This window comes from Onychostruthus taczanowskii, unplaced genomic scaffold, assembly GCF_017590055.1.
Source record: "Onychostruthus taczanowskii isolate IOZ18803 unplaced genomic scaffold, ASM1759005v1 scaffold10, whole genome shotgun sequence".
NCBI classification, from domain to species: Eukaryota; Metazoa; Chordata; class Aves; order Passeriformes; family Passeridae; genus Onychostruthus; species Onychostruthus taczanowskii.
Window position 1 is genome coordinate 15,900,746 of NW_024496526.1, and position 16,545 is coordinate 15,917,290.

At 42.1% G+C, this 16,545-nt stretch overlaps 1 protein-coding gene across 3 annotated transcripts in view; it reads left to right on the forward strand.

Annotated features, from left to right (window-relative positions):
• Window positions 1–16,545, forward strand: part of ACVR2A (activin A receptor type 2A) — a 51,076-nt gene that overhangs the window by 22,542 nt on the left and 11,989 nt on the right. For all 3 annotated transcript variants that reach the window (XM_041403932.1, XM_041403950.1, XM_041403942.1), the window contains 3 exons: window positions 9,054–9,261; window positions 11,009–11,118; window positions 12,398–12,552. In XM_041403932.1, the coding sequence (XP_041259866.1) occupies window positions 9,054–9,261; window positions 11,009–11,118; window positions 12,398–12,552 (473 nt within the window). The remainder of the gene's footprint in view (window positions 1–9,053; window positions 9,262–11,008; window positions 11,119–12,397; window positions 12,553–16,545) is intronic.

Below are 16,545 nucleotides of genomic sequence, written 5' to 3' on the forward strand. Positions count from 1 at the left end.
TTTTTTTTTTTTTTTGATTAGTTGAATTTTTTTCCTGAATTATTTGGTGTTGGTAGGTTATATATATATCCTCCAAATTTTTATTTTAAGGAATAGGGAGATCCTATCCTTCACATTGCTAGAATTGAACTGCAATTTTTTCTAATAAGGTGTTTTCTTAAGAAGAACACCCAACATGGAAATTTAAGCAATTTTTAAGTGCTTTAGGCAGGTAAGAGAAATAAAGCCCACTGTCCTGCATTACTTTTGTATTGATTTGATTCTCATGTTAGATCAGAGCTGATTTGTCTAAAGCAGCTGTTGCAGGAGTGGCTGAATTTAATGTTTTAATGACAATAAATGTGCTGGATGGCCAATATGTGCCATGTTTTAAAGTTCTTACTACAGAGTTATGCTCTGAAAAGAGTTTTAAAATGGTAATTTTAAATTGCTCCCTTTTCCAGTCAGTTGTTCTAAAAGTTCTGATGAAAAATACAAAATTAATTAAGTTTTAATATGTATTATGCTGACTTTAATAACCTCCTTTTGATCTTGAAATACTTCTTATTTGGATTTGTTCTTTTGAGTGATAATCTTGCTTTTCTGGATACAATTAGTATTAGTAGTAACATTAGTATTTGTAGTAACATTTTTAAGAAGAGGACCAGTGGATAGCAAAATCAGCCTCATGAGAATCCATAAGGACTAGAAAAATTGAACAGAAAAATAGTTTTTAATTAAGGTGCATGGGGAAGTTGCTTTGCTGTTCCATTGCTGTTTTCTTCTTCTTAAATAAATGATTATTTTATAGTGTACTGGTAACTTAGATCCAAATTTGTTCACTTTAAAACCAGTCCTAATAGTGACTTTTAGTGAAATCAGTTCCCTCAGTTCTTATTCCTGAGGGAAGGCTCACTTGGAGTGGCTTTGGAGCATGGCAAGCTGATGATGGGGCTTAAAAATGCTGAATATTTAAATGATGAGTGAAAACATTTACTTAATGAGGACTCCATAAGGTAGTTGCACTGGATTTCCCTTAACTCTTTGAAAACAAGTCCAGAATAAGAAACCTGAGACAAAAAAAAAGTCTTAGTCCTCTTTTCTTCCCTCCCTCAGAGGTGCCAGGATCTGCTCCCTGGGGCTGAGCCCTGGAATTGTCGTTGGAGCTGGGGCCTGGCAGAGCTGGCTCTGGAGAGGATGTGCTGGCCATGGCAGCAGTGCTGCTGGCTGTAAACACGGTTGTTTCCAGCTCTAGAAATGGGATTTTTCACTTAATCTTCAGATTACAGTCTGGCACAGGGAGCAAAATGAGGCAGCCTGAGAGGGGACAAAGAAAATCCATTTCAAGTGACAGCCACTTTAGCTGGAGGTAAAGAGGCAGTTGTGCTGGATTCTTAAATATAATCAACACTGATTTCAGAGCATGAGGACACAAATTTTAAAGCTCTTCCAGTGTAGACAAGGTTTAGAATTTGATCTCAACAGGAGAGGACAGTAGAAATGGAATGAAACAGACCCAGCAAAGTTTGAGGTTATGTAGATGTTTTGCTTTAGGAAGAGTTCAGCAGTCACAAACTTATTAGCATTTTTATGCTGATAGGTATTTACTCAGATGTGTAGTGCTGCAGCCTGACATTTATTTAAGTTTAGTGGCTGAAGGAAGGAATTGCTTCCACTCGTTTGTGCCACTTCAGCTGTTTGAGGCTGCACAGCTCAGTCGGATTTGGATTGTGCTACAGCTCCAAAATGCTTTTCAAACTGGGCTCCTGCATCAGAGCAGATGCCACGAGCTGCCAGTGTCATCCTTTGGTGATGCAGCTGACCCCAAAATGCTTCTGTGGGAGTATTTCCCAGCAAACAAACCCAATATCCATCCTGGAGAAATCCTTGGGAACGGCTGAAGTCCTGGCTGGAGTTCTGGCCAAGTGTGTGATCAGGATGAACTTGGGAAATCCTGGTGGGATGAGGTGGGGAAATGAAAATGGAAACACAAAACCTCAGGATCGTGGGCTGTGTGGAATCAAGACTGAAGCTCAGTGGGACAATTCTCCATAAATCAGTTGGAGAGTTGGAAGAGGGAAGGGTAAGGAAGGTCCCAGCTCAGTGGGGTAGGAACATTGAAAGGGTTGAATTTTCCAGCCCTGGGTTCTGCCTTTTCCCCTCCACTTATCCTGTTTGCCTGCAGCTCCCAGGTAATCCCTGTGTGTGTTTACACAAATGTGGGACCTGTCTCTCCTCCTTTGAGCTGCCATCTGGACAAGGGCAGCTGGAGCTTGTCTGGGTGTGCACTGACCATCCAGCTCCTGCCCATTGGGAATTTTGCTGGACCAGCTAGAAGGAAAAAGATACAGCTGATGCTTTAAAAATTAAAGAAAAACCCCAAACCCAAAAACAAACAACAAAACTGGTTGTAAGTATGTTTAGGCTGGGGTTTTGGTTGTAACCACAGGAAAAAAAAAAGAGAAGTATAGCGATGGCTAAAGAATTAGAATGTAAATAAGAAGCTTGATCAGCACATGTAGGAGAACTGGGTGGTGTTTTTGCTTGCAATAGCACCGAGTGGGACACAACACCCACAGAGGGATTTGTTGGAGAGCTGAGTTGAAGGCAGAATCACAGTGGTCCTGTTGTCTTTTAAATAGTTACATAAGGTCCTGTAAGACAGAAAAAGAAGTGGGGGTTGGATATATCATGTGGAGGAAACATCAAATGTGGAGTTGGATGCTTGCCTCTTAGATGTCTTGACTGTGTTTTTGTTTGACTTGGTGTGTGGTTCTGTTTGCTTTGCAGTCAAACTGTTACATTTGCATTGTGCTTGACTGATTTGGGAGGCAAAAGGAAGAATATTTTCTTGTAATTAGCCTGAATTAACTCTCCTGGGTGTGTTTTTGAGGGGTCAGAAGGGAGTCTGTGAAGAGGAGACTCCTTCTTTGTCTTTATAAATGCAGGTGAAATATTGACACTGATCCTATTGAACAGCCCCTGGAAGGTGTGTGAAACAAACAGTACAGGGGGAGGACTGGAGAAAATGTCATTTCCTGATCCCCTCTTACAGCCTAACCAGAGAAGGAAATTTGAAGACAGCTAAAATTGACAGCTAAAATGAAGCTTTCCCAATGCTATTTAATGAAGTGATTGATATGTTCCAGTTTCCCATCTCCATGAGGCTGCAGGAATTTCAACCCTCCATTGGAGAAAATTCTAAATGTTTCGTGGCTCACTACTGGGAAGTTCTCAGGAAGTTTTGTAGCTCAGAGAAGCTCCACAAACACCAACCCCCAAAAGGATCATTTTGATCCAAAATCCTTTGGGATTCACAGCTGGGTGTCACTGAGAGGAGCTCCTATATCTGATGAGCTGCAGGATTGTGCTGGTTTGGGATTCTCAGATCAGAGAACAGCTCTGACAGGTATCTGAGATCATTCCTGGGAAACTCCCTGGCAGGGACCAAAATAGAAATGCTGCTGGTTGCCACCACCAGCATGAGACTCACCCCTGAGAAGGATTCATCATTCCTGATCCAGTCTGTGTGTCCTTAGGTAGTTTATTTAGGTGCTTAATTGGTGCCTTTAATGCTGAAGGGCCTCTTTTTGAGTTTAATAACAGCATTCCAAGACTCTGGGTGGGAATGGTGTCACTCCTGTGTGCACTGGGAGAGAATCCTTGGCTCCTTCCTGGGCAGCTGCTTCCCTGAGCTTCATCCAGAGGCAGGAAGAGGTGATCCCTCCTGGATAATCAGGATGCAAGTTTCAATGTCAAATTAATTAAGGTTTCTCCTTATCATTATTCTTTGTGTTTGGGGTTTTGCACTGGGGAGAGAAGGGTAATCCGAGCTGGGAACTGAGTATTTCTACCCAGTGCCTGTTGTTGGATTATTCTTAGTTTTTTAGAGATGGGGCAACTGAGAGGCATTTAAAAAAGATTTTATTCTATTATTAGATAAAGAGTGAGACATAAGAGATGTAAAACTCAACACCATTCTATCAGAAGCCAACTTATTTATTGGTTTCTGTTTGGCCCTGTTCTGTTTTTTCCAACATCTGAATCTTGTAGAATTTAAACTTTTCAGTTTTGAGCCCTGTGTTACTACATTGGAATATTTTAACCATCTGGTAATCGTGCCAGGAAGGGGACATTGGACCAGCAATGACTAAAAGCCACCAGCACCTGAGATGAGTGCAGCCCCAAGGCTGTGCCTCAAACCAAACCATTTCTAGGATCTTTGGAGCTTTTTTCCCCCACAAAAATCACCAGGCAGTGGCTGAGAGGTGTTTGTGCTGTGTGCTGCTCGCACCTCGCAGTGACAGCAGTGGCATGTTTGAACTTGAAAACATCAGCCTGTGTTTTACTGTGTTCCCTTGAAGTCAGGCAGTGTGAAAAATAACACTTAACTCCAAGTCTCTGGAGATTCCCAAAGGATGGCAATCTTTATCTCAGGGCTAACAGCTCTTTGTGGCACTTTAATTTCTACCTAAAGAACAGAGATGGCCACTGAGCCTTTTTTCTCCTTTTGCTGCCACGTGCTTTGCTCTGAAAGCATTCTGGAAAACTTGGCCACCAGAGATCTGGGGGTTTTCCCACTTCCTGAAATCTAGGCTTAAATAAGTATTTGGAAGTAGAAGGCAAAAAATGGAAGTTCTCTACAAAATCCCATTACAGCATTATTAATTTCTTCTATCAATGGCACAAACTGCTGGGAAGGACTGAGGGAACACATTGGAAAAATAATCCCAGCTTGTTTTTTCCTTCAGCAAGAGCACCATGCAAATAAACCCAAGATATATCTATGTATGTAAAATAACATCATCAAGTGGTTAGAGCAGCTGATTTATTTCCATACTGTAAGTCCAGAAGACTCAGAGTAAAAAAAAGGTGGTTTTTTTGTTTTTTTTTTTTTGTTACTGTCCACCAAGCAAACCAGGGGCTGCAAGGGGTTTTTTAACAATACAGATATTATTCCTCTCACCTTCCCCCTCTTCACTCTCAGCTCTATTCCCTGTTTTAGGTGACATCATCCTCCATAGTTTCCATTCTACTGTAGAGCCTTTGGCTTGATCATCCTTCAGTTTTCCAGCACTGGATTCTTCTCTCCTTCTTTTTCAGAAGTGTTATCTCAGCTACAGAATTTCATACTTCCATGGCAGGCTCATCCCTACAAATTTTCCATTTTGAAAAGGTGTGAACTGCAAAAAAATTGAAATATTTTCCAAGTATATGATGAGATATCTTAGCAAATACAGATTTCCTGTTGCTCCCCCCACTTCAATCCTGGAGAAAAATGCAGCTCTTGCTATACAAAACTACACTAAAGATTACCAAGTTTACCCCTGTTCAGGTTGCAAACTCATTTATTTTTAAAGACTGTTTTAGAAAAATAAAGCAGCTTTCTGGACCATCATGTTAGTCTTTAAATTTTGAATATTCACAGGGCAGGATGGCAGCAGTGCAGGTGATTTGTTACTTCACTGCCTTGTTTATCTTTTTTGCAGTTCTTGCCTTGCCTGAGTTAATTGCTGCTGTGTTTGGATTTAATGAATGTACTTTGGCTCAGCTCATCTGAAGTACAGTCCTTGTTTGACCTGGGAGCATTGAGAACAGTGATAATAGCACTAATATTAGTCTAAAAATCAACAAAATAAGTTTGGGGACATGGTGGCATGTAAAAGGAGGACAGAATCCTTTCTCTTGGAACTCAGTTTGCTTTATTAGGTTGGAAATAACTTCTTTCTTCTTCCTTTGAGAAACATTCCCCTGGGTGTTATCAGAAAAAATAGAGAATGATAAAACCCTGCTTCCTGCTCTCAGGAACATCAAAGCTGGGCTTTTTTAGTCTATATTTGTAGTCTGTTCTTAGATATATTTGTAGGGCTAGGAAGTGTTTGAGATCACTGTGGAAACAAATAGAATAACACGCATGGGCAAGTACTTGAAAAAGGTACCTGTGCAGCAACTGAAGGTTTTTGTCTAAGGTGTTAATTCTATTTGTGCTGCATTTTCTGTTCTTTTCTGCTCCTCTAGAACAGTGTGTTACAATTCTGGTATTTTGGTGAATGGGCCATTCTATCTATAAATTACTCAGTCCCTGTGGTGCTTCTCTGCTCTGCTGGTTTATTCTAATAAACTGCTCCATTCCTTATATTTTAGTACTTAAAGAGTTCAAATTCATCTCAAATATAACACAATTTAAGTAACCTTTCTGTTACAGGCAGAGGTATCTGCCAGACTGAACCTCACCCTTCAGTTCTTTTATATATTGTAAGTTTTCTAGGGAATAGCAAAAAAACCTGTGCTTGGCACCATTAAACTAATCTTTGCAGGCTTTTCATCAATTTTCATGACTTCAGCTAGAAAATGTTGTTACATTTCGTAAAGCAGTGAGAGATCACAGATTCAGTTCCCTTTGCCCTTTGTGTCTTTCCATGGTGTCACCAACTAATCACGCAGCAAGAGCAGGGTTTGGAATGAGGGTAGGACGTGGGAAGTGTTGAAGTCTTCCCTGGAAGGGGAGGGACGTGATCATTATCACATCTCAGATAAAGTATCAGGAAACTGTTCCTGCAGTACAGAACCATGGGCTTGTGTTGCTCTGTGTTAGGTTTGGTGCATGAAGTTGGGTGATGAACTCCCAGGAGTTTCTGTCCTGGTTTTTTTTTAGTGATACCTGTAAGAGACAATTCCTGTTCCATCCAGCACCTTTTCCCAGTGATCCTTCCTGAGCTAAGGCCATGTTAGTCCTTAGGAGCTGTGCACTGTTTGCCCCTTCTTAGTTAAAAAACTGGTAGATTTTTTCAGTCATTCAGTCTCACTGTTTGAGAAATGGCAGGCAGTGCTTCCAGCTCCTCCTGAGGTGAGGTTTTCCAGGCTGCACTTGAACTGTCTGATGGAATTGCTCCCAGTTCTGCTGTTTCCTGCATTAAGAGTGGTTCAGAAGTTCAAATGTTGGTTTTGTTCCCCCAGTGCAGCTGTGGTGGAGGGACAGGAGTGTGAGGGATAGAGCAGCACTGAGATGGGAATACACAGATATCCAATGGGATCTGGCTTAATGTGCCCAAACTAAACTCAGTTCTGCCCTTAATGCCCTTTGCTTTCCCAACGTGTTTTCCCCCCAAGTTTTCAGAGCTCATGTTCCATCCACAGGACACTGCTGGAGTTGGTTCGTGGCTTCTTTCAGCAGCACCATTTTGCTTTTTGAGATTCAGGAATTTGTTTCTGAGGACCTGACAATTCCCTGTGCACTCAGAATGGCTACAGCAGTTCCATTAGAGACCTGCTCTGCCTAATAAATTCACTTTATTGTAAATGCCAGCTGCCCTTGTCCCCTGGGAGTTCCATCCCTGTGGAGGGGGTGGCAGAGCTGCTTGGAAGCAGATGGGCTCAGGGCTATCTTCTTTGTGTGGTTCTCCTTCTCCTCTTGCCTTGCTTCCACCACGTTCCTGCTTTTCTGCTTTGAAGGATTAATCCAGGATTGTGCTGCTCTGCCCAAGCCTGGCTTAGTCTGGCCAGACCCATTGCAGGTGCCCACTCAGGTGAGAAACCCCAGCCAGATCCAAGGTCATTGAACCAAACTGCTGCCAGTCACTCATTGGAGCATTAATGGATTCAAAAATAGATGGATAAGAAAACCTGACTAGAAAGAAGACAGGAACAAGGAGAATATTTATTCAAAGTTAGTTTTACTGCAGTCGCTGAATTTTATAAATTTCAGCTTGTCTGTGGTCCTTCAAAGCCGGGCTTGGCAGCAGGAGAAAAGCAATGGCACGTGTGAGAAAAATCCAGGACTTCTGCTTTATTGCACTGACAGAACCAAATTGTTCAATCTGTTGCCTCATCTGTTTCTTGCCATAGCTGAGAGCTGTAAAGGTCAGGCCGTGGCAGCACAAGGAATTTAATGGTTCCCAGGCTGCCCCTCACAGCGTTCCCAGCTGGCTCCTGCCCCTCTCCCATTGATCTTCCAGCTCCTGCCTATTTTGGGAACACAGGCAGAACTTTGGGCAGAGCAAGGTGGGATGCTCAGGATGGGCAGTGCTGGGCTCTGCTCTGTCTTCCTGTGCTGCTCTCCCAAGGCTCAGGTGGGAATAATCCTCATTCTCCTCAGGAATGGCTGCTGGGTCACTTTTGTTGTGGATAAATGTGGATAAAGGAGGTAGTGAGTGATGCAAATAAATACGTCAAAAACTGCTGTGGGAAACCTTTTCTCTTCCAGTCTGGTCTTCAGTGTGCTGGGCAATGTAATGTCTTAAAAATTCTGAATGTATAGATAAATACAGGCAAAGTGCTTTGGCATCCTCCTGAGCCTTCCTCAGTGGATCCTCTGGTTCTCCAGCTCCTCCATCTCCATTTTCCCATGGTTTTAATACATGTTAAAGGTTGGAGCTCCCATGGAGATTAATGGCACGCTCTGGGCAGTGTCTGACAAGAGCAAAAACAGAAATAAAAGGCAGTTCTTGCTCCCTCCCAGTCTTCTGTTAACAGTCTTGTCTCCCAACAGCCAGGCTGGTGCTTTACATCCCATTAACTCTGAAGGGATCTCCACCAGAATCCCAGAAAGGTTTCCTAGATGGTCCCTAAATGGTCTTTAAGGTCCTTTCCAACCCACACCATTCTGGGACTCTCTAACACTTGCCCCTAAGCACTTCTTGGCTTTTTGGGGGTTTCTGAGATGAACTCCCAGCTCTTTTGGCTCCTGTAACAAGATAAGAAGCACAAATGCCTTTTGGTGAATTTTCCTGGCTAAAGCTCCTGGTTTGGCGAATATTTTAATTAAATCTTCCCTGCTCAGCATTCTAAATTTTCTCTGCTATTGCTATTCATGGAGAAGTATTGCCATGACTTGTTCTTCATTTCTGCAAATCTTGCTAAGTTATGCAAGTCACTGTTTGACTTCACAGAAGATCTTTGTTTTATGTTTCAACACTTGGAATGCTGCTGAACTTTCCGTGTTTTCTCTCTTTATTAAAAAGAGGGGAGAGAGGGCACATTGGTACGTGCAGTAAATGATATTTTATACAACCTGCATTTATTCATATGCCTGATCCTGCAGAATTCCATTGAATTGTGCTTCCCATCCTTCCCAGGTGCCATCCTGGGCAGATCAGAAACACAGGAGTGCATCTACTACAACGCTAACTGGGAGAAGGATAAAACCAACCGCAGTGGGATCGAGCCCTGCTATGGTGATAAAGATAAAAGGAGACACTGCTTTGCTACATGGAAGAATATTTCTGGATCAATTGAAATTGTGAAGCAAGGCTGCTGGCTGGATGACATCAATTGTTATGACAGGTGAGTTTTCCTAGGAATTTTTGAAATTGATTGGTCGCTGTAGACTCTTTTGCCTCTCCATAATTTCTATGTCATCAACTCCACAACCAGTGAGTCTGTGAGTAATTATCTTATTTTCAGATGCTCTCTTGCATTTAGGGACCAGATTCCATGTGAGTACATTGTCTTGTTTGCAGAATAACATGTTTTAAATGAACCCAGGTATTTCATGTATTCTTTTTTAGTCCATTAATAATAGATTCTGTAGTGCCTTGTTATTGCCAAAAAGTGCAAATATAATTATTGCAACCAGGATGTAAAATTCTCTCGTTGATTTTTCCGAAGTCTTTAGAGTTGGAAAGTCAGCACTTTGTGTCTGCAATTTACCAGATCATAGAAGTATTTTGGCAGTTTATTAATAAGCTCAATGGCAGCTCTAAGAATATTCTAAATTTCCAGTTATTTTGTTGATAACAGATGGTTCAGAAAGAACCCACAAGCAGTAACAGCAGGACTTGGGGTTTGTTAGATGCTGACTGAATAAAGGTCATGACTCTCTTAAGCAATGGTGTTGCAGCTTTTTAAATACTGTACTGGGTTTTATTGGCCCAAAACGTTTATTATTTGGGAAGGCAGAGAATTAAGAAATAGATCCACAGTGGATCATCATTAAAAAGTATTGAGGAATTACTTCATTAATTTTTACAGAAGTCTTCCTTTGTATTTCTTTAAAGTTGAATTTTTAGAAGAAAGCCTTGCATTTCTTTCTCCCAAATCAAGTTGTCCTCCAGCCCAGGCTGTTTTCTGCTTTAATGGCAATTTAAAGCTCAGTCCCACAATTTTAAAAAAATCCTGAAATCATGAGATTAAATTCTTCCTTGAGCAAAGAAAAGAAATTGGAAGAAGAAATGAAATGCAAGAAGGACAGTAAGGAAGGAGTAGGAAGTAACTGTAAGTCCTCATTAAGTGACTTGTGCTAATCACAGCCAGTGCTGTGTTTGTCCAAAATCTTATCTCTGGAGCGTGGGGTGCTTCTGCTGCTCTGGGAGCTGCGGGGGTGACTCCAAACACAGCAGATTCAGGACATCAAAGAGAAAATGTCCCCTGGAAGTCACAGGACAGGGTGACAGCCAGAGCTGGCTCTAGGGAATAACCCCAAGTTTTGAAGTTGAGCCCAAAACCTCCTTGACAATCTTCAGCTGTGTTTAAAATCCTGCAATTTTTCTTCAGCCTTTTCCAGTTCTGCTGTCAGGTTGGCTCCTGATTGCTGCTTTTTCTTTCCTGATGGAATAGTTTCAGCTTATTTGTTAGCAGAATATTAATAAAAAATCCATTCCTGCAGTTAATTCAGGGAATGAAATAGGCCCTGTCCCTGAGCATAATGTAGGCAGAGGAGACTGTAGAAATTTTGTCATTTCTTTCTACAAGTACAATAAAATTTAAAAATTCTCCTTCTCATTTATCTCCAGCTTTGTTTGATCACTTGCTTGTCCTGTTTAAATCTAGCTTGTGAACTGTTCCTCAGTCTGGTGGTGGTTTTCTTTAACTTTGTCTTAAAAATGACAAAAATGTGTTTCTCTTTTAATAACTCTTCAATGCAGTATAAAATACCAAAATTCATTTTATTTCATTAAGTTTAGCTGTTATTTTGGTCACGGTCGATTTAACAAAGTTCACCTTGGAAATCTGAAAGCTGGGCACGTATTTTCTCCTGAACAAAGACAACCCAGCTCAAGATGAATGAACTTTTCCCCCTTCTCTCTTGCAGGAACGATTGCATAGAGAAGAAGGACAGCCCTGAGGTGTTTTTCTGTTGCTGTGAGGGCAACATGTGCAACGAGCGCTTCTTCTACTTCCCGGAGATGGAGGTCACGCAGCGTAAGTTCCTCCTGACAGCAGTGTTCCACATCCTGCTTTTTCAGCAGGTCACACTTGCCCAAAAGTCCTGCCTTTCCTGCCACAGGGAAGAGCTCTGTGCAGTGCTAGTTCATTTATTCCACTTGGAAAAGTGCTTTCCTGTAAAATCAATAAAAGGTACTTCAGCTCTTTCCAAGGGTGGGAAGGAAGGGGAACCTGAAATAATTGCCTGGTTTAAGATGCAGAAGTTACTGTCAAATCTTACCTTAATTACATGGTTAAGCTCCTCTAAGGATGTAAATTTTTGGGCCAAAAGCTTTCTCATCCCTCTATCCCTGTGCCAGCCTGGGGATGTTCCTTTTCTTCAAAAAAGCAGAAAAGAAACAGAAAAGGTTCCTTTTCTTTCTTCTCTTTATCCCACCTGGACCTTTTGAATTTCTCTGTAAATGGACACAGTAACATCCCCTAAAAAGTGGAAAAGAATTTACTCCCAGATCACAAGGTCCTTGTGGGTTCTTCCACTACCCATATTCTGTGTTTCTGAAAGACAATTAAATTAGCCAGAATTGACAAATAATTATTTAAAAAAAAACTAGCTGAAAGGTGATTTGATTTTCCTTGCCTATCTTCTTCCAGTCAGGAATCTGCTGGAAAACCAAATGATATTAATAACTGAGATGAAACCAGCAAATGTCTCATGTAGCAAGTAGCCAGAGGAAGTTGTTCATGAAATGAAAGAACGTTTTCTGCAAGATTAAAATAGCTTTTGTTGACCCAGGAGATGTTGCTGTCATTTTTGTCAGTGATGCTGCTAAGGCAATAATTGACATTCTTCCCTCTCCTGAGCCCTCTCTTGCCCCAGGGGGCTGCCTTGCAAGCAGCTCCTGCTTCTGCAGAGCCTTTTCTGAGGTCATGTGGAAATGTCCTCACCTGGAGAACTCCTCCTCCCAGCCAGGCACAGAAGTGCTGGCAGGTTGTTGCCAAATCTCTGTATTGATTGGTTTTAGTTCATTAGGTGATGAATTCTTGCAATCCCCTGGGAGTACAAACAGCCCCTGTAGGCTGCTGGGGGTTGGAGGCCCAGAATTCCACCGTGCTGAGCGTGGCTCTGGGATCTGAGCTATCCCCCTGCTTTCCAAAGTGCTGCCTTTTACCCAGGTGTTAGTTTGTGCTGGCTAATCAGGTACTGGGAGCCTGCTGTGATGATGGCAGCAGCTGTTAGAAAATCAGACTGCTGCACATTTCAAACACTGCCTGGTTTTGTTCCTTAAAAGCTGTGTCTTTTTTCTTTTCCCTTCAGCAACTTCCAATCCTGTTACACCGAAGCCACCTCTGTTCAACACCTTGCTCTACTCCTTGGTGCCTATCATGGGAATTGCAGTCATCGTGCTCTTCTCCTTCTGGATGTACAGACATCACAAGCTGGCCTATCCTCCCGTGCTTGTTCCCACCCAGGTGAGCCCCTGCTGCAGGATTTGGGGTTTTTTAAGGGCCAAACCATTCCTGAAGGGTATCTGTCTCATGGCTGGTCTCTCTGTTCCCCTCCTGATTTCGAGGTCCTAACGCTTGCTCTCCCCTAAAGCAGAGAATTAAGCTTTACTTAAACAGCCTTATTAATTATTCTTTGATGAATAGATGAGCAACTACTTCATGTTTTTATGCATCTCTTTGTTTGGGAGGAAAAAAACTGAACACAGAGGGCAAGGACACAGCGAAGGCATGCTGAAGGCTGAGCTGTAATGCTTAGCTGGAAACAAAAAAAGAGTTGCCAGTTCCACTTGGCCATTTGAGGGGTTCAGAAAATAGCAGCTAAGAGAGGATGAGCTGTTTTGAAGGAAGCATGAAGCTGGGATACAGGTGTAGGGAATGTTAAAATCTTCATAGCTCAGCTCATGCATTGTGATTCTTGTCATCTTTTTCCTCTTGTTTATGTATTTTCTGTTTTGTCGTGAAACATTTCAGTTTTAGGGGTGTTTGTGTTTTATGTCAAAAGGATGAGGTTGTGGGCTCCACACCTGAATGTAACCTGGCCATTGTGCACCCAGACAAACCTTCTGGGGCTCCTGTGTGTGGAATTCCTGCTGTTGGGAGGCTCCAGCTGATCCAGGAGCTGTAATTGGTGCTAACACAGAATTCCTCTTCCTTCAGTTACGTCTGGAGATCCAACTGAGATTAGGAGGCTTTTATGGAAAGAGTTTAAGCAGGAAATTCTAGAGACCAAAGCAGTAAAGATGAAGAAAATGTGGTTGTGGAAACGAAGAGAGAAATGATTTGGATTTTTACAGTAGGAATTAACTTGAGCTTCTATCCCAGTGCAGTGACCAGAATACATGACCTGTCCTGCAGTGATGTTGTTTATGATTAAAATGAAAACTTGTTATTTTGGGTAGGATTGCCAAGGATTGATCTCTGTGTGCTCCAGCTCCTGGGATATTTCCAGTGCTGCTGCTTGACAGGAGGGTGCTGCAGGAAGCAGCATTGCCTGGGGTTGATAGCTCAAGTGTTTTGGTTTCAGTTTCTCAGTAATAGATAAGAGGAATTTGGGGAGAGGCAGTGGCCATATGTTGTTGCCAAATGAAAAGAACATAATTTAGAGGAAAAAAGTCTGTTTGCTGTCCTTGCAGAGAGGATTGCAGCTCCTCAGACTCCCTGCAATCTGTCAGCATAATTAGTTCATCCAGCTCCCATTTTATGGATTTGGGACTTTACATCAACCCAGTGGTCTTTGCTGGGAGATCAAATTCATAACTGCTAATTGTGGGGATAATTCCAGCCTGGGATTGACTTCCTGAAGAAATTAACTCTTGATGGAAAATCAAGTGACTGTTAAATACGCGTGAGGTATCAAGAACTTGAATTCTGACTCTCCCTCCTTTTGCTGCAGTTTTTTCCTTGGATTTTGTTTGGGGCAGGATTGACACCTAAATTTTTAATAAATAGGATAATCAGCTGTTGTGTTTATGCTGAGATTGTATCTTTGGGATAAATGCACCTTGGTGCTTGTGGGGCAACAACATTTTCCTATCTTGTGGTGAACAGGCATTAAGGCTCGTGTGGAAAGTCAGGAAAAGCCACTTGTGCCTGAAAAACTACCCAGAATTATTATGTAAATCCAATGTATAAACACTCTCCCTTATGCAGCAGAGCAGTGGTTCCCACTTGAAATTTAATTACAGCTGGTTGGAACAGGAGACAAGGGGAAGCAGGAAGGGAGGGAAAGCATTGGGAACTTTATAACCACGAATAAACTCTGAAATATTTGTGCAATTAATCTGTTAATAGTATATTTAATAATTGGGGCATGAGTGGAGTTTGTAGGCAAGTGGATTTGGTTTATTTCTTTGTGTAGCAGTGGTAGAATGGACGGGTTGGATGTACAGCAGGAAAAACAGATTCTCCATGTGAGAGCCAGATAAAAGTTATCCCTTTTTCCTTGGTTTATTCCCAGAAACAGTGAGAATACTGAGCTGGTACCAAAGTTCCAGGAAAAAATGAAAGGATGGATGAGGAATAAGCAAAAGATAAAAATGAAGAAAAATAAGCAAAAGATAAAAATGAAGAGTGAGAAATGGTGAAAGAATTTGATGATAAGTAAAAGATTAGAAAGCAAAGGGAAAGAAATAGCTGGGAATATTTAAAAAGAAAAAAAGCAGGACATACACTGTAAGAAATGCTTGAACCTGTAAAGAGACATAAAGGACAATTAGTCTTGGCTTGTTTTTGCTGCTCACGGTGCCTCACTGCTTTGTGGGGAAGTATCCAGTGAAAGCTGTCAAATTCCATCAGATCTGTCACTTTCTGTGCTCTGCAGTGAGTTATTAACAAATCCATGTTTGCTGAATACATCTGTGTGTATGGAAAACACTTGGGAACTGTTCTGTCTCCTTATTTCTGTTTGCTTTAGCAAACATAAATCCATCATGATAAAATTCACCCAAAGAATCAGGTTGATATTTTCAATATTTGAATGTGTGCAGTTTTCTGCAGAAAGAAGTGCTGGCACCTGGTTCCTTTTCACTGGGGGACTCTGGGTCTGGAGTTAGGTGTGACCCAGGTTTCTCCCCAAACATTCCCAGTAAATCTGGAGTGAGGATGGCAGGGAGCTGCTCTGTTGTTCTCCCTTGCTCCTGACAAGCCTTGGGCTGGAGCCAGAGCTGTCAGTGCACGTTCCAAGGGGCTGTCCCCACCCTGGCAGCTGATGGGTGCCACTGTCACCCTCCCACGGAGCTGCCACCAGCCCCACTCGGCTTTGGCAGCTCCCCCCATGTCCCAGCCCCCTGAGCAGGGAATCATTCACCCCTTGGACTTCCCTGGGTGCCCAGCTTGGCAGGATTTCACTGCACCACAGCTGCTTTTTTGGCTTTGGGTTGGTTTTGAAGTAATGATTGTGTTGAGAAAAGGCTTTGCAGATTCACTCCATGTCTTTGTGACCTGCTTTGGGCATTTCTTCTGAAATGGTTGAACTCTCTGGGCTCAAAGATGCATCAGGGTTTGAATTTCTGGCCACAGGAATTCCTAAATCTACCTGATGCACTTGAAATTTCTGGGATGATCTTTCCACCTTCGGAAAACCCCAATTTCCTGCTGAAGAATGAACTAAATCAGCTGTTCAGGTTTTTCCCATTTTGGTCTTCCAAAAACCACATTTTTTTTTCTTGTTGTTAGAGATATTTTAATAGAAACATTTCAATACTAGAAAAATGCAAGGCAGAGGTGATTTTTTTTCAAGGATTGAATCCAAACCTGGGAAGATTAATGGCTACTTGAAAAACACACACAGGGAGAAGCCAGGTGCTTATAGGAAATGGGAAAAGGAATTGGGAAGTTACTGCAAATCAGGATCCCTGAATGTGCAGTGGGTGAGGAACTTGGAACTGGCCTTTTTTTTTTTTTCTTAATAGAATGCATGGGCTGGTACAAGTTAAAATCTGTAACAGAGGGAAGAATCTGTGTGAAAACACCCAAAAGCCAAGAGCGGCTTTTACAGATCAAAAAATGGTTGTGGGTAACCCAAATTTTGGGAAAAACCCACACTGCTTAGGTTTTTATTGGTCTAATTGGTTCCAAATATTGTAACAGACCCATTGGAGTTGGTTTTCAGGCAGCATAAACAGCAGTGAGTGTGTTTATGTCCATTTGTGTGGGTGACAGAGGTTCTGAGGGGGGTTAACTGCTCCCAGTTTTTGTTTGTCAGAGGTAATTCCTGACATAAATCTCAGATTTGCATTTCTTTTGTAGCCTGATACCCTTTAACTCTTGGTGCCTCTTGGATTTCTGCTGGGAGCCTGAGGTGATGCTCTGTGGGCTGAAGGGGAGGACACTGCTTTATAATCCAGAGGTGTTAATGAGCATAAATACATCCTTGTAAAGTTTCCATGTGTGTGGAATTTATCAGAGTTTGGGGGAAGCTGATCCCTCGAGGGAGGAGTGAGAGGTTTGGGACAGGGC